The sequence below is a fragment of the Eutrigla gurnardus genome, assembly GCF_963514095.1.
Source record: "Eutrigla gurnardus genome assembly, chromosome: 23".
In the NCBI taxonomy this organism is placed as follows: Eukaryota; Metazoa; Chordata; class Actinopteri; order Perciformes; family Triglidae; genus Eutrigla; species Eutrigla gurnardus.
The window spans coordinates 16,279,569-16,299,996 of NC_139934.1; the positions used below are offsets into that span (position 1 = coordinate 16,279,569).

General features: G+C 42.2%; 2 protein-coding genes and 1 pseudogene across 4 annotated transcripts in view; 1 reads left to right on the forward strand and 2 right to left on the reverse strand.

Moving 5' to 3' along the window:
* Window positions 1–20,428, reverse strand: part of LOC311009189 (up-regulator of cell proliferation-like) — a 191,239-nt gene that overhangs the window by 162,913 nt on the left and 7,898 nt on the right. The window contains exon 3 of the mRNA XM_084003211.1: window positions 19,811–19,925. Coding sequence (XP_083859337.1) covers window positions 19,811–19,925 — 115 coding nt within the window. The remainder of the gene's footprint in view (window positions 1–19,810; window positions 19,926–20,428) is intronic.
* The window catches only part of LOC311009187 (up-regulator of cell proliferation-like), a 91,468-nt gene that overhangs the window by 22,125 nt on the left and 48,915 nt on the right, over window positions 1–20,428 (reverse strand). The gene's annotated exons all lie outside the window — the stretch shown is intronic.
* LOC311009042 (neuroligin-2 pseudogene) lies at window positions 743–3,754 on the forward strand (annotated as a pseudogene). The gene is made up of 3 exons (XR_014599400.1): window positions 743–780; window positions 963–1,406; window positions 1,637–3,754. The product of XR_014599400.1 is annotated as a neuroligin-2 pseudogene (transcript).

Here is a 20,428-nt window from a genome sequence, read left to right on the forward strand (position 1 = left end):
GCGTCTTGCTTTTGTCTTGTAATTTGCAGACGGTTCCTGTGCACTCGCCCGGCTGCCGGCTGCACATAGAGATCAATGTTCTCCGTCCAGCTCGGACGGCTTATTTATGTAAAAAATCTGGGTTTTGGTTCTTGTAGCTCGTAGTCTATGATATGAAAGAGGCATCTTTTGTGTTTGAAAACGTTTCTCTTCAGATTTATTGATCCCGAATCTGTGAATATATTTCCAACTTTACCGAACTCTTTATTTCACCTTATGGCAGGTTATTGCATAGGGTCACTGGGTCCGCACGGGCCGGACACTTTGCTCTCGCGGGCCGGATTTGGCCCGCGGGCCGCTAATTGGGGATGGCTGCATACTATTAGTTTATTATGACTATTATTATTATTATTATTAATATAAGTGGGTGACTATTCCTCAGCCTTCCTTGGTGTTTTGGTTTTGACATACGCGCACGCACTGTCAAACTCGCGCAGCTAAGGGGGGTCGGCGCGGGGGACGCCTTGCCATGGCGACTGGGGAAAACAGAACGTTGATGAACCAAACCAGCCGCGAGGATTTCCCCTTATAATAAGCGCTGCTGCCCTCCTGTTTAGGCCTATTATTAGAGCCGCTAGTTAAGTCCATTCAATGTGTGGGAAACACTGAATAGGTATCATGATGACTAATACCATTACTAACACTAGTATCATAAGTAAAAAAAAAGGCTCGGCCAAAAATCGCCATCGGCCCGATATACCCGATGGCCAGTCCAGCCCTGCTCATTCCCCACTTAGACGGGCATATTCTCTCTTTTGCCCTTTATGTCGCGCCGTCGTTCCTTTCAGTCTCTCTCTAAACTGTGTATCTCTCACACAAACATACAAACACAGACGCCTCTTTCATCCTTCCTGTCGTTCATTTAAGAAATGTGTGCTTTTCTCTTCCTCCTTTCACATCGCTTGACCTCTCTCACCTCTCAGTTCTATCCCTGTCTTTACTTTCCTCTTAACTTATCACAATTTTCTCTGTGTTCCCTCTCCCGCTTCTTATCCTCCAGGCAAAGACATCCTGAGGGAGACCATTAAATTCATGTACACGGACTGGGCCGACAGGGACAATGGCGACATGCGACGGAAGACCCTCTTAGCTCTGTTTACAGACCACCAGTGGGTGGCGCTGGCAGTGGCTACAGAGAAGCTGCACGCCGAGTTTCAGTCACCGGTTTACTTTTACACATTCTACCACCACTGCCAGACGGAGATGCGACCCGAATGGGCCGATGCTGCCCACGGAGATGAGATCCCGTACGTGTTTGGCGTACCCATGATTGGTGCTACAGATCTGTTCCCATGCAACTTCTCCAAGAATGATGTGATGTTGAGCGCCGTTGTCATGACTTACTGGACCAACTTCGCCAAGACTGGGTAGGCCGTACTGCTTATTTGATTTCATAATGGAATTCTTTTTGCCCTGTGTGGCGACTGAAGGATAAATAAGATCGTGTTGTGCCTCTTCATTAGTAGAGCTCAAGTGTCTTTGTTTCTGTATTTGCTGTCAGTTCATATTTTAAAATGTAGAACACAAGGTTGTATTCAGTACTTATGTCAACACAATCTTTCAACCAGACTAAAATATCTGCCCTGTCCTCCTCTAGGGACCCCAACTTGCCAGTCCCTCAGGACACCAAGTTCATTCACTACAAGCCTAACCGCTTTGAAGAGGTCATCTGGACCAAGTTCAACTCCAAGGACAAGCAGTACCTCCATATTGGCTTAAAACCTCGTGTTAGAGACAACTACAGGGCTAACAAAGTGGCCTTCTGGCTGGAATTAGTCCCCCACCTCCATAGTCTACATGAGGAGCTCTTCCCCACCACCACCCGCTTGCCACCAGGCACTGGCCAGGGCACACACAGACCCTGGCCCAAACCACCAGGCCCTCGCCCCACTCGTTACCCCTACCCCACCTTTCCCTCTGAACCAGAGCCGGAGGGTTCGGAGCGTCCACACCAGGCGCTCTTCCCTGGAGACACCCGGGACTACTCCACTGAGCTGAGTGTGACGGTCGGCGTGGGGGCGTCCTTCCTCTTCCTCAACATCCTGGCCTTTGCCGCCCTTTACTACAAGCGGGACAAGCGGCATGAGATGCGACGCCACCGGCTGTCTCCTCAACGGGGCGGACCTGCCAACGACCTGGCTCACAGCCAGGAGGAGGAGATCATGTCCCTGCAGATGAAGCACTCGGAGCATGACGTTCACCACGACATGGAGCCACTCCGGCCCCACAACATCCTACGACCCGCCTGCCCGCCGGACTACACGCTGGCGCTACGCCGCGCCCCCGATGACGTGCCGCTGATGACGCCCAACACCATCACCATGATCCCCAGTACCATCACCAGCATGCAGCCTCTTCATGCCTTCAACACGTTCCCCTCCACTGGCCACAACAACACCCTGCCGCATCCCCACTCCACCACCAGGGTATAGTAGGGACTGGCCCGATACAGCGCCACCTAAGGACCATGAAGACTGGCTCTGCCACTGATCAAGAAGGGAGGCCTCTGGATGTGGGCCTTTGTTCTGTTCTCTTCTACTCTTGTTTCTCCAAAAACAACTCCACCTCCTCCATCGTGTGCTGTCAGACTTAGCAGCTCCACCGATGGCGTGTGGAGAAGCAACTTAAACGAAACTGCAAGGCAGCAGACGATCCGTTCGGGGGTCATTTAGACCTTTCAAAGATACAGTTTTCAAAGGTCTGCTGTTTCCAGACAAAAGGCCCCTGACATTTGTCAAACGGACGAGAGCTTTTCGGCCCTTGCAGTTTTCATCATCTTCTTCTTTTCGCTCCCCGGTGTGTTCTGTGCAAATATCGTTCCCTTTTCTACACCTGTGTCTTATCCCCGCTTTGTTCCTCATTCATGTGATGCTCTCCCTCTCCCCAGCGCTCCTTTGCTCCGAGGACTCACCAGCTATGAGCTGTAGGCAGGGGGCATGCAGTACATACAGTAATCATTTAGCTAGGAAAACATTGATCTGTCATTGATCTGCTTTCATTCTACCAGCATTCTTGGTGCCAAGTATGTACTACTGTGTTTGCTTTCTCATCTGGGGAGAAAAAAAAACGAAAGAATATTCTAGAGTATTCCTATTTACTGTCAATTAACAGATGATGTGTGTTCTCATGACAAAGTGCCAAACTGGCCCTCGATTGTGTTTATTTTTTCTTTCTCTCATCTTCTGTTTCTTCTTTTTTTTTTAAGCATTTGTTTAACTGTTGTTTTTTTGTGGAAAGAACTTTTGCTGAAAATATAGATATAGAGAAATTATATTATATATAGTTATATATAAATGTGTACAAAGGAGAAAGTATATAAATGGGTTTTCTCAGTGGGGATCTATGCATGAATTATTTTTCAAGATGATGACGGGGGAAAGGACACTGTATCTGTCAATGCACGTTTCCCAAATCTAATCAAATCATATCGGTCCACTCCTGAGATTTTGGTTTTTGTTTTAACTCACAGAAAAAGAACATCGCTGAAGCCCACCCGTATTGACCCAACAAATCCTCTCCGCCTCCCAACACCCATTTATAAAAATAAAATAAAAAAAGTAATTGCCACAAATCTCAGAAGACGTTGAACAACTGGGAACATACTCTTCCATTCATTCCCTCCTACGTGGTGTTATTTCCTTTTTCTCCCACAGTTGATACAGCACGCCAACCGCAAGCAATCGTCTACAGTAGCTACTTTTTCTTCCAGTCTTTTTTTAGGGTATGTGAGGTACCAAATCTGTTGTTGTAGCTTGCCTGTACAGAATTATTTTTGTATTTCAGTAAGTAATGGTGAGAAACAAAGCAGAGACAGGCAGCCTTTGCTCTTTTACTTACACCTTCCTTCTCCTGTCTGCACCCCTATTTCCAGAACATGCATATTCTCTTTGATGTGTGCCTGCGAGAGGAAGTGTGTTCGGTGTGTGTGTGTGTGTGTGTGTGTGTGTGTGTATGTGTGTGTGTGTGTGTGTGTGTGTGTGTGTGTGTGTGTGTGTGTGTTTCACATGGGTATAGGTTGGTTCTAATTAGACTGCAAAGAGATAGAGAGGCAGACAGGCAGGATCCCCCCATAGTAAAAGCTCCAGAATGAGCTCTTTCCTGCTGCGTACGCCGACATCCCCCTCCGTATCGACCTCACTTCCTCCCGTCCTTTCCCTCCCTCCGTCAGTGCACTAGCTTTGTATTTGAGGCCGACGCCCACATTGCGGTGATCAGCTCCCTGCAGTGGCCGCGAAACTTCAAAACCTTCTGACTTCACTGTGTCAGCTGCGTTCGACACAATTTCTGACCTCAGTTCAACTCTGCTGTTCTCCTCACATCCAAGGGTTCGTTCACTAAGCTAGTGACTTATTTTGTGAGCTCGTCAGTTGTAAATGAAACTCTAAGCACACCGAGAGCAACCGGTGGGCCTTTGCGGCCTGCGGCGCAGAGCTGCGAGATGGAAAGGGGGCTCGGCTCTCCTAAACAGGGTAAAAGCAACACAGTGGACAACTGCTGTTTCTGATTCTTTTCTTTGGGGTGAGAATGTGCAGGCCTGCAGCTCGGCGACGCCCATCCACTCCGATGCTCTGCTACGGATCCCAAACATGGTTCATGGCTAATACAGGATGTTAACTGAACTGATGTGCTGTTGATGGGCCCGCAGGAACACATGGAAGCTTACGTCAAGTAAGGGACGACCGTCCGTCACCGGTGCTGACTCCGCTTGTGCTCTAGCTTTAGCCTGTTTGTTTGCTTGTTTTCTATTGTATTACTGCCTCACGGGGTGGCAGGGGAGGGCTGGAAGGGGAGAGATATACCGGGCTGCTCCTGTCAGAGATTTTGTAATAAAGGGAAATGTGCACAATGTAACACACAAAACAACTGGGCTACTGCAGGTGGACCAATGCAGTGGACAGTCGTGCAAGGAAAGGTGCACGCTGTGGGAGGAGACTGGAAAAAGACTCACAGCCTTAAATGTAGAAATGAGAATCAATAGAGGAGAAGGAAGAACTGATCACAGACATTCAAAGGCATGGCCATCTTTCTACCCACAATGTTTGCCAGGAGGATACCTTGCTCATCCGTCCTACGAAGGATCTGATATGTCTGGTGAACCCTTTTCTATTCACGCCTGTGGATACGGAGGCAGTGAGGGGTCGAGAGGTCAACCTCACCACAACACAGCCACAATGATCCCACCGGAGGTGAAAACAGAAACAAGGTATCGAGTTCGGTCTGTTCTTTTTCCCTGTCTATTTTATAAGCTAACACCGGAGGGCGCCATTGTGGCAGCTTCACCCCAGTCTGCCCACACTGAGGGAGCTGGATGTGTGAAGAAAAATACCAAACTGGGCAGCAGGACAGAGACAGACACAACATCTGGAAGAGGATCAAAACTGTACATTTTTAAGTGTAAGAATCAAACAGACAAAATATTTGTAAATATTAAGTTTCTTGTTTGTTTTTCATTTTCTTTTTTTTTTTTGAGTGAATGAATGAAATGCTTATTTTGTGACAACAAAAGACAACAGGTGCAGTTTGCAAAAGAAGCCCACTCGCTAGAGGTTTCAAACAATATGCTTGCCACTGATCACTTTTCATGCCATTAGAAAATGACCTTGTTTCCTTTAGTTTGTCTGATGTTGCCCATTACCATGTGGGCTTCCTGTAGCATCATTGGTCCTAACCAGGAAAGTCACTGTAGCAGAAATCCATCTTCACTACAGCCCCCACACCATGGAGGGCCTGAGATCATGTGTAGTTTCCAAAAGTTTGAAAAATATCATTTGAATCGGTTGGTTTCATTGCTCTTTCTTCCTGGGTTGTAGTAGATTTTTTTTCTCCTTTTTGTTGTTCAAGCTTTAGCAAACTTTTATTTTGAAATACATCTTGTAAGCTAACTATAGTCTTCTGCGTTGTATTATTATTATTATTATTATTATTATTATTATTATTATTATTATTATTATTATTATTATTATTGCTAATATTATGATTGAAACATCTGGGAGGCTGAGAGCCCTGATGAAAGCCAGCTTTGACCAGCTTACTGAATGGGGGTGTAGAAAACTGGCCTGTGATTCAATGACCAGACTTGGAAAGTGAGACACTAAACTAAAGTGCAGTCAACTCAGTGTTAAGCTCACTTCACATGTAGCCGTGTTTCCATGCAGCCACTTAATGACATGTGCGACAGACATGAGGGCTTTGATACCATACGATGCCTCATCGAGTAATGAGATCACACAGGTGGTCTTTTCCCTCCAAAACACTGTGTTGCATTGTGGGTATGGAGGCTGCGGTGACCTCACGCCGAGGTCATGTAACAGTTGCATGTTCTAAACCGTTGACAGATGAATGAAATGTTAAGTCAATCTGAACAATCCAGCACCCCTTCAGAGTCTGATTGTGTTCATCAGTGGAGCCGACTGGATGTATGTCGGTTTATTCTGATTTCAACGTGCCCCAAATCCAAAATGGCTTCATGTCACCGAGGTTATTCAGAGAACCTGTGTCAGGTCAGCGGTGCATGGGCCGAATGTGGTTAACAGCCCACAGAAGACACTCACTCACATAAATCTCCAGCCTGGTCTCGATTGCATCAAAATGCACCTGTTGTCTTGTTTTTACATTCTTTGTTGAATTCAGAAACCCAAGACTTGAGATGAAGAAAAGTGTTAAATAATGGGATTTAAAAAAAGATAATTATTAAAAAAAAAAAGTATAGTAAAACTATAAATAAATGAGGTGATGATATTTCTGTTTACTTTAGAAGTTATTATACACTGTATGCTGTGATTCTGATCTGGGAAACATTAAAGACATTCATAGCCAGGCTCCGATTTTGTCTCTTTATTGAACCAGGGATGAGAAGTGGTTATGTATGTGTATGTTGATGCAGAATGAAGGATATTTTAAACTCTGAGTATGCCAGACTTCCCATCATGAATACATGTTAAGTATACCACATCTAGAAAGAATGATCTTTTAAATATAAATATGAAGAATCAGTTACTTCACAGAAACAAAAACAAACAGAGATAAAGATCAGATCAACCTAAAGATGGAAATATGTGGCATAATGTACTTAATTGAAAAACAAAACAAGACAAATTCTGAGATAAGACAATAACATGATACTCAATTAGATAAGAAAATCACTCATATATAACCTACATGTTGACATTTAAACTTTACACTGAAAATGTGAATATTAACAGAAGTTGAAGTTGGAATAATTCGCTCATGGAACACATCTTTAAAATCAGTGCAAAACTTTTCCTTGTTCTGATTGTTCTTTATGCATTTCCTGAAACTGTCTGGCTGCAACTCCACAGATGTGCTGTTTTAGAGAAACTTCAAACTCAATCTTTATCTTAAAAAGACTAAATTGTGACTATATATTAAATCTATTGTTGTTGTGGCCTTCACTGTGGTATACATGCCATGTGGGGAAGTGTGTGAACCCTGGTTGCTGGAACTTGTTGCACCTGTCAGTCTGCTCCTGTTGTCCATCAGCCTGCTGCATGCTGGGAGGTTTGTGGAGGTTTTTGATTTGGACTGATGCTGCTCAATTCTCAGCACCACCAACTTTCATCCCCTTCTGTAAGAGTTCACCTCCATCAACCGTGCAGCCATTAAGTCGAATATAAACCAGATTGTGTTTATTTTGATGTGTCTGAATCATCATATATTATTATTTATCATAATAATCATTTGTCATTTCTTGAATTAAACCAGCCACAACTCTCCTCCATATGAATTGCATGTGATGTGGAAGCTGTTGGTTTAGACATCTATTTTCTATCCAGCCATCACTCTAGTTTAATAACATGGTACACATTCAGACATTTATGTCTGTCTGTAGCTTGAAATAATGCACGAGTGAGATATTCATCTTTATTTCTTCATTATACACAAAATACTTAAACAAAATACTATTCAAAGTAATTGTGCTCTTCTTCTGATGGGTACTTGAAGGCAGCAGGTATATCAACATGCACAGAGGGCAGGACGTGGGGAGATCAATCAAACTTGTCTCTGGTGCCGTCAACAGGTCATGTGACCATGGACCTGCATGTGGTTTATACAGATAAGAGAAAGTCTTCCCTTGTATCTATGACAGTCAGTCAAGGAAGGTCACCAATCAGGGGCCACGATTCTGGCCCCTGATTGGACAAGCTGCACTCCATCAGGGTGTGTTAGCGGTGTTAGGTATCATATAAATATGAATTACTGCTGGAGCCGATCCCAGCTGTCATTGGGCGAAGGCAGGGTACACCCTGGACAGGTCGCCAGTCTATCACAGGACCAACATATAGAGACAAACAACCATTCACTCTCACATTCACACCTACGGGACATTAAGAGTCATCAATAAGCCTATCCCCATCCTGCATTGGAATATTAGCTTATAAACTAAACAAAACTAAACTGCCAGCAAAGATGTGCTACTGCTCTCAGCCACTAGATGGGGTAGTGAGGGTGTTATAAGCACAGTTACAATTGGAAATATTCAACCCCGTAACCTCAACAGACATTATAGTGATGTGAATCAAGGTTAATGATAATACATGACCCAATAAAACTCATTAAACAACAAAGCATATTTGTTGATACATATTTGAGTTATTTTGAGATCATTTTGTTTTGCTTTGAGGACAAACTTGCGCGACCAATATCAGGTGTGAACGTCCCTTAACACTTATCTGTAAAGTTGACCTTTGTTAACAGCTTCACACCAGAATCCACATGGATCCAAATCTAGTAAGGTTGCTGCTCTGCTGCTTCTGTTGTCGGATCCACCTCTCCCTTCTCCACAGTCCAAATATGGTCACTTCCTTCACTGGTTGCAAAAATTTCAAGATGGTGACGTCCAAAACCTAAAAAGGTGACGGCCAATATGCTGAACACTCTAAACGTAGAAGAAAACGTAGTCCACAAACCAATGTGTGACATCATGACGAGGTCCAATTCTTTTATACAATCTATGGTTTAATTCACAATTCAATTACCTAATTAAATACTTAATTTGATCGCATTAAAAACGTAATTTGATCGGATTAAATACGTAACTTGATCCAATTAAATAATTAATTAAATACATTTGTTGTTGTTACCCCAACACTATTAATTTCTTACATTTTGTTTTACAAAGTTAGAAAAGCATTAGTTAAGTCAAACCTGCTGTATGATCCCAATCACCACCACACAGTGAGGCATATAGTTTATTCATTTAACACTTGTTGATCCCTTAAACCCTCGCTATCGCTATCAGGACTGAAACAGTCTGATCAGTACTTCATTGTGATGTGCTTTTTATGCTTCAATGTGATGCAAGTCTAGTCAACAACAGACATGTCCATCTGGCTATTCTAATCATGAATTTATTTTCTGTTGCTGTTATTTATTCAGAAAACTTACTATATTATACAATATATATTGATAGTGCAATTGAGGATTTTCCATAGATCCCAACTGTCTAATACATTTACTTTATTCTCTGGCACTCCATTTGCAAAAATGTTGGTTAATGAGTTTCTACCATTTCATCAAGTGAAAAGTCTAAAATAATAATAAAAGAAAAAAACTTCAAACGTGAGTTGTCTGACTGAACTCATTTTGTTTAATAGCTGAACATTCTGGTTTTATGAAAAATTCCTCAAACAAATTAGATCAAAATATTTTAGTTAATGATTAATTTTCCAGATCAAGTAGAGACAATTAAGGAATCACTCATGAGGAGGAAATTATGGAATCACTTTTTAATTTGTATTTCTGAAACAAATACCAGCACAAGTCTGACAATGAGTCCGCAGTAAAAAGGGAGTGTTTGCAGACCTTAACGCTGTTGGACTTGACTAACTGAAGCGAAACATGACTCCATGAGAGCAATTGAAACAAAGGAAATAATTTTCAAACTCAAGATTCAAGAAGGAAATCCAACAAGTGTGGTAAATGATGTTGGTCGTTCCCAGTCAGCTGTGTGTAAATGTGGTGCAAGTAGAAAGTAAATGGGAAGGTTATGAAAGGAAAACATCAACATATCAGGATAGAAAGGGCAAAAAAAAATGGCCTTGAACATAGAAAAGACCAAATCACACAAAACAAAACAAATAGGTTGAAATGAATCAGCTCACACAAGTAAATAATGTATCCATGTTAACACCAAGTATTGAATGATTATATTTGAATACTATTAAAGTCCCAGTCAGCAACTTTTTTTTATCATATTCACTGAAGCCGACACTACGCTCCGATAGAACAACATAAATCATACGGTTTTAGAAAAAAAACGCGCCTCTACGTACACGTAGAGCCTGTTGTTTGTTTTGCAAAAATATCAACAAAGCCCGGGTCATCCTGTCCAATCAGCACGCAGGGCTGTGTTCGTGCACACAGACCCCTCCTCCCTCGGGTTGTTCCACTATCACAGGGGGGAGGCGGAGGGGAGTAGCAGCAAGCTTCCAATTCCTCAGTTAAAAACCGAAATGAGGAGGTCGAAAACACTTCACAGAAACAAACAGAGTTTAAAGTCTGGCTATGAAAAAAAGACCACATATCATACATAACTTCATAAAAACAAGCTTTCTGTCATGAATACAGGTTGACAAAACACGGATATGTCATGTGGCCATGAATGATCTTTTGTTTGATTCACATAAACAAACATTCTAAATTTGGAGTTAAAGACGAATACATGAACTTAAGATATAAATATTTAACACCAGATACCCCATTGAAATTAAAAGCAAAAACATCAAACATTTTTAGTTTAGAAAATGTTATCTAATAAAAATACAATCTACATGTGGATATTTGGACTGAATGATTTGAAAATTTTATTTTTTTGCATCAGATATTTATATTCATTCAGATACACAAAAGCAAATATATTCTAACTCTACTGAGTAAATAATCGCATATCATACTTGATTATACATAATCAAAGTGTTGTCGAATTGTGACGATACCACATAAAAACTGAATGATTTCTTAAAAAGTAAAATTGTAGTTCACTTGTTGCCACTAACACATACAATATAGACTGAATCATTCAACAATGTTAATATTTGGCATTTTTATGAATCATAGAAACAAAAAAATAGATTTAAAGACATAACATAAACTTAAAAATGCAAATGTTTTGAAGCAGGTAATTATTTGATATAAAAACAAGACATTATAAACTTTGCAGTTAGAAATGTAGATATTAGACTTAATTATATAAGGAAGAAAACTATATTTAGACTAAATGATCTTTCGTTTTTACATCAGTTATTGAACAGAAACAAAAACAAATAGATTCTGTGATAGTTCACCATGGCTGCTACTCTTTGTTTCCCTCCTCCTTTCGTTCTTCCCTGCTGTCTGTCTGTGGGCGTGGCTACTCCCTCTCATGATCACCAAGATATACACCTCGGTTCCTGTACTCAGTCTTCGCTGAATTGTTCTATCTACTTGTGCTTCAGTGCTCTCTGGCTCTATTTGTCTTGATTTTTGAAGATTTTTGGTTTTTGTTGTTTTAGCCTCTGTGCTCCATTATCTGGAGATCCTGTTCATCTGTTGCCAATCTACTCACCAGCCAGCACACTCATCTGTCTTCAACACTCAAGCCACGGACTCATTCTTTCTCGTGCCACAACCATCATCCGACCCCCTGAACCTTCAGTGACCCCAGAACCCTCTCACAGTAAACCACTTCCTGCTTTTGTGCCGAAGTCCAAGGGCCCTAGTTTCGTAGACCAGGCGCAGTCAGCTTTCAGCGCACCTGCGCCGCACCGACGGGGTGTGTCCGCCTGGACTTTGCAAGTTTCGTGCACCGCGCAGGTTCGCGCAGGCACACCTCCAGTCTCGCCCACCGGCGCAAGTGGGAAAGAGGGAGGAGAAGAAGGCGTGAGTGGGAGACGAGGAGGAGACGAAGCGTGGGCTGGGATTAATACAGCCGATTCAGATCTTCACCAATCAAATGAGCTTTGAACTCAGGTTCAGTGCAAGTTCCGTCACTTGACAACCCGATGACAGAAGCAGCGCCGCCGCCCCCACCACGTGCATCACACGCTGTGCGTGCGTACCATAATAATAACAATGCCGATATTATAAAAAACAGGAGAGAGAGAGGGAGATGTTTTGGTCCGAGAGGCTGAGTTTCCGTTACGCGTGCCATCCGCCTTTGATCTGACGTCAGATGTGACGGGACAATCTATATAGATATAAATTCACGTGTTGATTCAATTAGTTGCATTAAATAGTGTTTGTTGTGATTATTATTTGCATTTAAATGTGCCTGGAACTGTGGAAACCTGCCTGTGAGGTCTCGGTGACGTGTGCGCACTGCGCGCCGTCAGCCAAACTTCCGATCCACCAGCTGTGATTCGCATTGAATGAATGGACTTTATTTACGCCTTGCGCCTAGCGCGGAAAGAAGACCAGGTCGGAGCTGGCGAGCTTTCAGCGCAGTCTCGGCGAGGCTTTTTGCCACGAAACTTCCGCTACGCCAAGCTGAATCTGTGACGCCTCCCCCTGCTGCGCCGCCACACCCATGTTGGCACAGGCGATCCACCAAACTGCCAAACTGACGGTGTGGAAGGCTGCGCGGGTCGAAACTTGCATTGCGCCGGCTCCGCCACCCTGCGCTGCGCCACGAAACTAGGGCCCCAAGTGTTGTCTGTTTCTGCTTTCAGGTCCACCTTCTTGTTAAAATCATAACAATAAAGAACAAGTATAGAAATAGAAATCTAGTATATCTTTCTCTTGTGTTCATGATGCAAGCTGTACTAACAATATCTTCAAACGTTATATGGTATAAGACAAGCAGGATGTAAACATCCATGTGAGGGTAATGAATGTAGAGGAGGAGGAAATCCACCACTGTAACCACATATCATGTAGTCTCTCACTTTACGTTAAATGACACTTTGATGCTTGCTTCTGCTTCCTTATGTGTGATATATTTCCACGTTGCAGGAATATCAGCAGGCTTTGTATTGTACACTTCAGCAAACTGCTTGTTAAATGTTGCCAGTACGTATTTCCAGTAGTCTGATGCCTGAAGACTTTTATCTGGAGCAATTGTCCAGTCTGGGAAAATGTCTTGGTAATGCTTGTAGGGGTGCGGTTCACCTTTTGTGGCAAGGCAATGAAAACTGTTGTCACTGATCACAGAGGAAGAGCATACGTCAGTGGCAAGTTTTTCTGTCCCATCCCACATGAATCTACCCAGACCTTCAGGGCGATGTAGTGAAGTCCAGTGCTGAGCGTGGGCTGTTCCTCCTGCCTCACAAGGTGCTTGGCAGAAGGGACACTGTTTACCACATCCGATCAGTTCGGTGAAAAGCACATTCTGGGGATTCACATGAAGTTTTTCAAGTTTCATTTGGATGTTTGTTTCTTTAAACTTCTCTCTCAGAGCTTGTGCCATTTCCTTGACACACTCAGTAAGCCAGTGAGCAAACTGTTCCTGGTCAGCATTGTTCAGGATCATGAAAGCCCCAAGAGCATCTTGGGAAATGACCAGTTTATCACCAAGTTCCTGACAGACATTTTGAACGAAGGACTTCAAGTTGCCACTCTTTCCTGTTTTAGCTTTGTTGATAGCATAATTTATGCTCCTGATACATGACTGAACATGTTGATCCTCAATCTCAAACACTGAAGACCCATTTGAGAAGCGTTTAACTATTTGGTCAAGTATCCATTCCTTTATATACTCCTCATATGAGGATATATAGGTCAGGAAATGTACAAAGGCATTGTTTGAGAGCAAATCCAGTAAAAGTGAATACTGGAAGAACATCCGTGTACTGAACTGCAGGCTTGTCTTCATTTCACCGATGATAATAGGACCCAAGGAACGGTTGACAAAGCATTCGACTGCAGGCTTCAAGCAGCTCTCTGTGAATTCCTGTGCCTTCTTGTGGCACTGGTCTCGCTCATGGAACACATCTTTAAAATCAGTGCGAAACTTTTCCTTGTTCTGATTGAGACATCTGTGGGGATCATTTGCATGTACGAATTCTTCATGCATTTCCTGAAACTGTCTAGCTGCAACTCCACAGATGTGCTGTTTTAGAGAAACTTCAAACTCAATGTCCGTCTTAACATCCTGATTGTTTTGCAGCCTCTCATCAATCATGTTTAAAATCTCCTGGATGTAAGTGTCATGGTAATTGTTTTTTCTTTTCATTTTTTCAATTACACACTGTGTGCAAATCGCTATGATGTTGTCTGCAATTTGTTGTACAGCCTTTGTGCTTCTAACTCGCTTGAAGAATCCTTCAGCTGTGTATTTAAAAGGCATCAGTCCACAATCTTGCAGCCTGGTTTGACTTAACAATTGACATGCATGACTTCCCTTGTGCTGGACATTTGCCATCAGAGAGTGAGACACACTGGTGTACATGTCCTCGACATTAATTTCTGAAAAGGACAGTTCCTTCTCGGTTTCAGCCCACATCTTGTCAAATTCTTTGTCCAGCTCCTTTTCTCTCATTTGCACCTTTTTCTTCTGACATTGTTCAATCAACGCACAGACTCTCTCCTCTAATTCTTTTGTGTGTTTCTCCTTGATTCTATCAAGTTCTGTCATTCCCTGTCTGATTTCAGCTGCAGCTGTGAGCTGATTTATTACAGAGCTCTCCATTTCTCGTCGAAGACTCTTTGCACTGTTTGAGAATTCCTCTCTGTATCCTTCAACCAGATAGACATGACCCTCAGTTTGCTTGAAGTATTGTGCCAGATTGTCAAGAAGCTGTTTCTCCCATTTAGACAGCACTGTGGAGGCTTCACTTTTCAAATATGCAAGAAGTTTTCTCATGTCAGTAATCTCAGATTTTACAGCAACTGTACCAAAATTGGAAATTTTTGTTTCAGCCGTAGTAACCCACGTGTACATGTCTTTTTTGAAATCCCATTCCCATTTGTTGAATTCTGTGCACAGCCTCATGTATGCATCAGCCACCAGGCTGTTTCTGAAGCTGAAGATGAAGTTTTCATGCTTTACTGCATTCCAGAGGCTTTTCATCCACTCTGTAAACTCCAAGATATCATTAGAAGATGATGCACAACTTCCAAGGATTTTAATGATGTTCTTCTTGAGCTCATATACAGCTTCGCTGTACCCTGCATTGACTGGTGCCATTGGTGGGTTCCCATTCCAGAGTCCAGGGATGTACCAGTTGCCAGTGTCTGGACTGTACTCCATCACATCAGTGAAGCTCTTGTTCTCCTCTTTCTTTTCCATTTTGGCTGCTGCCTGCGTCATCTCGTTTAACTGTTGCAAGAGCAATTTCCTGTCTCGCAAGTTCTTGTCGTGGGCTGAAACATCTGACACATTCTGGTGAACAAACTGACACTTGTGCTTTTTGCCCACCTCTTTCATCCGGAGGAAAGCATGCACAACTATTTGTAGGATGTCTTTCATTTCTGTTGAATTCTCCATTGCAATATTGATGATGGTGATATCACTAAGCCCCACAACGAGTGTTGCCAGCTCATTATCGTGCTCATGGCTGTGGTCTAGTTGTGCAAGCTCTGGTGACTTTAAGCCCTCGGTGTCAATTATAACCACAAAGTCACTGTTGAGTACTTTCTTGACATCTTCATTGACTCTGATCAGCAACATAAAGGCACCTCGAGTGCATCGACCACTGCTGACTGCAAACTGCACTCCAAACATAGTGTTGAGGAGAGTGGACTTTCCTGTGCTCTGAACTCCAAGAATTGTGACTACTAGTATCTTGCTCTCAGGGGACACCAAGTCATTGAGCTGAAAGAGAACATCACTCACCCATCTGAGAGGTATGTTGGATGCATCTCCATCTACAAGCTCAAGAGGATATCCATCACGTAACAATTGTGCACATAGTTTGGGCAGATGCTGTAATTGTTGACGCGATAGGTCGTTTATTGGAAGGGAAAGTGAAGCTTCATAGATCTGACCAATTTCACGGAAGAAGTGTTCAGTACCTAGAGAGCTGTTGGAAAGTTGTCGGTCAATGTCTTTTATCTCCTCTTTGTTTTCAGAATCTTTGCATTTTTCTTTGTACAGCTCCCTGAGGCCAGACAGTTTGTCTCGAGACAAGTTATCAAGGTTCATTCGCATCCACTTCAGGAAATAGCACCTCTCTGTCCCTGGGCTTGAGATTGCCCTGATGAAACAGATCATTGCATTTGACACATTGTAAGAGTTCTCTTTATCCCGAAGTTTGGTTTTCTCTAACTGAAGATCACTTTTGTACTTTTCTATGTCCTCAGACCCAAGGTTTCGAAGCCGGAATTCTTCTTTCTCTAAGCGAGTCAGTTCCTTCCATATTTGGCCTTGCAAGGGTAACTGATTTTCTTTGTATTCAAGGATGTCTTTAATTTCAGCAGTGATGGCATCTGCATTTTTCTTGGCAGTCTGGCACTCCAAAGAGTCTTCATCAACCCAGATTCCCAGTTCATGGGCAATGTCGGCCATCTGCTCAACTCCCATCTTCAACTGTGTGTTCTCAACTACACTGCTGACCGTTTTCCGCAAATTTTTGACAAAGTCTGCATCATTCATTTGTTTAGTCTTCAAAAGGATGTTGCTGTTAGTCAAGCCCAACTTGGTTGCTACCTTTTCTAAAGCATCTATAGAGCGACTGCTTTGAGGGTTACCCACCAAGAAGATCTGTGCCTTGTGGTGTTGGTTGGTAAGCAGCTGGCACTCAGAGTCCAAAGTGTCAAAGAAAACAAAAACTGCTGTAGATGTCTGACACAAAAAAGAAAATTGTGTTTCAAACAAAGCAATGTCCCCACGAAGGTTAGCTACAGCTACTGGTTCACTGAAGACATCCATGTTTTTGTTCCCACAAGGAAGGTACCATGTGACTTCAACCAATCCATTAGAGATTCTCCGTGGACTGTCACCACTCTCCATATTATGGTGAACAAATGTATCATGGTACTGCTGAGAATTGCTCAGAAGCTTATTGAGGATCACAGACTTGGACAAAGAACACTCACCCAATCTTACAAAAGATATCATTGGAAGTTTAGCGAGAACAATTCTGTCTTCAATAAACCCCTTGGATTCTGAAAGCGACTGAGGTCTGTACTTTTTGACAATGTCTCTCATGGTCCAAAGCATGAGCATGCACTGTTTTGTGCCACAATCCGGAAGCAACAGAGGCACGGAAAACTGACACGTAGACATTTTGAGTGCCATTTCCTGACGTACAAAGCCATCAGAACACAGAAAGAGGGCAGTGATTATGTCAAGGGGGTTTAGGATGTCACTTAAACGAAGACTATTAAACAAATAATTAACATTTAAGACTTCCTTTCCTGATGCAACATCATCATCGTTTGACTCACATACTGATGTACATTTCACGTTCCTCGCTGTCACATTGACCATCATCAGTTTCTTCAGAAAATACCACGGAAGATCTGAATTACACCGAGGAGGTTCATCAGTCATGGTCTTTCCGTCAATCTGAAGCATTGTCCTCAGGGATAGCTTCTCTGGATAGAGCTTCTCCAACCCTAGATCCTCCAATAACATCTCCAGTTGTGTCTCTGTGGATGTGAAGATGTCTATTATTTCAATCAAATCATGAATTGTCTATTATTTCAAGCAAATAACCACATTTCCAACACTGAGTAAAGTGACAGATTGAATGTTTGAATGTTTTGGGGCACAATGTACAATTTTGCATTCAGGCTAAATTAAGCAAACATCCAGAAAATGATCTGAGTTGTGTTATTTTGTTCGTCTTAGGCTTCACATACACATCAACATATGCTTAAGGATGGAAGGATCTCTGAGGCAGCCGGTGCGCCAAGTGCGGCCGCCGTGCTGAAGAGCAAACTGAGGTCTGCATGAGTTGGGAGGGGAAGATGGGCACGCAGTAATAATATATAATGTAATGTATTGGATTTCTATGGCGCTTTTTTCAAGAGACCCAAAGCTGTCTGACAGGGTTCCAGGTTCCATTTATTCACACACAGTCATAACGGTGTCATATCAGTCATATCAGTGTTGTGTCAATATACGCTTGTTACATGCACAGTGTCTTATTTACTCTGTTTTCATTTATTTATTATTATTGCTGAATTAATGACATTCTAAAAAAAAATGATTGTGCTTAGCTTATAAAGTCATTGATTTGTTGTAATGCAAAAAATGTATATAATTCACCAAACTGTTTTTTAATTTTGTTCTGATTATTACAGCATGAGGTTTTAATAGATAATTAATTGTTAGAATAATTAAATGATTACATTTGTGCGGTTACTATATTATGACTTGCTTCATTGTCACTTTTACCAGTTAAAATGAGTGACAAATATGGCCAGCAGCAGGTCTTTCTAGCTGTCGCTAATTCACATCGATTCTGTTAGTATCTTAATAGAAGTCCAAAATCATGTGTTCAAGCTGATGTCTGAAATTCAGCCAAAGATTGTGATGACAAAAGCATCAATCTATAACAACAATGTACAACCATGAGTGGACTGTTCCAAAAACAGGTGGTCAGGAAGACCTAAAAGTGCTATGTATCTAATGCAGGTCTATTTACCAAAATGTACAAATGGATGTTCTTTTACTTACTAGTGTGGACAACCTTGCTACTGTCATGATAGGCTGCCTTTTCACAGTGGGGCTTGGCTCTGTGGACAATAATAATGGTTGTAATTAGACATGAGATGTTGTGAAAATGTCACATCATGATTTTCCTGGACAAAATAATCGGATCACAATAATCATCAAAATATGCTAAGTGGGGTCTTTTTGGTCAAAAATGTTTGATAAATACATTATTTATATATTTTTGTATCCTGTATTTTTGAATCAGGTTTTGTCTACCATGATAGCGAGTTAGACGGTTTTTTCAAGTCACTCGTTAAAGCGATGGTTCGGAGTAAAAGGCGCCCTAGGTCATTTCCACCATGACATCCAGCCAAATACCCCCTCAGAAGCATTTTTAGCGATGGTCAACCTTGGTCAAGATAGGGCTATCAGCCGAATGGCTTAGTACTAGCGTGAATGGTACATTATGTATATCTCATAAATTACCCCACTAATAATGCATGGAATGTTACCAAACTTCTGCAGTAGTACACATAGGGTCTGTACTCACAAAACGAGGCATTTGAAAGTTTGTAAGTACACCAGGAGTTTATTTAAAAGAACACTTGCCTGATAGCTTCTATCCTCTGCTGCTAACGCTAGCGCTGCGCTGACGCCACTTCTGTGTTTACCCAGCTTTTGCCGTCATGCGAGTTTCACCGAGAGTATGAAAAAGTTGTGCTGAATTTTTATAAATGCTTGTATTATCAGGTCAACACATTTTTTATAAATGCTTGTATTATCAGGTCAACAAGTGTTGACAAGGCGCAGCGCTAGCGATAGCAGAGGATAGAAGCTATCAGGCAAGTGTTCTTTTAAATAAACTCCTCCATACTTACAAACTTTAAAATGCCTCGTTTTGTGAGTACAGACCCTATGTCTGCTACTGCAGGAGTTTGGTAACATTCCATGCATTATTAATGGGGTAGTGTACCGTTCGCGGTAGTACGAAGCCATTCGGCTGATAACCCTATCTTGACCAATGTTGACCGTCGCTAAAAATGCTTCTGAGGGGGTATTTGGCTGGATGTCATGGTGGAAATGACCTAGGGTGAATTTTACTCCGAACCATCGCTTTAAGATACTTACGATGATCCCAACAACAGAAATACACCATGATCAACTTATTGTGATCAACTTTATCCAGATCCACAATAAAATCTGAGAAAGAAGAATGGATGGTATCAAGCTGACCTTTACCACTTGTATCGGCGTGTTGACAGTCACGCTTGGTGTTGGACCATGGTGTTGTAGTGTCTTCCACTTCTGCACAGTAAAGATCACCGAATGAGTCTTCATCACTGGTTCCCTTGATGAATTAGAAAAATTAAAAAAACAAAATGTTCAGGTGTGATGAAACAACTCATAATCCCATACACTTTAGTTGAATGAATGAATGAATGAATTAATTTATTTATTTCGGTATATATCAAGCTTATATAACTGAAAGGGTGTAGGTTGAAGCCAAAGCTTGTATACCCCTACCCCTTTTACCTTAAAAAAATATACACATTAATACAGAAGGATCAGATAACAGACATTTGAAATTAATTAGTACACTTAAATTTCGGATCACAGCAAAATAAAGAATAGTACACAGCGTATAACCCAAAATAGTACAAAATCATTAAACTTAATTTTCCATACTGTAAAGAGTAGGGGTGTGACGAGATCTCGTGCCACGAGAGATTAAAGAGTAGGGGCCCTAGTTTCGTGGCGCAGCGCAGGGCGGCGCAGGGTGGCGGAGCCGGCGCAATGCAAGTTTCGACCCGCGCAGCCTTGCGCACGGTCAGTTTGGCAGTTTGGTGGATC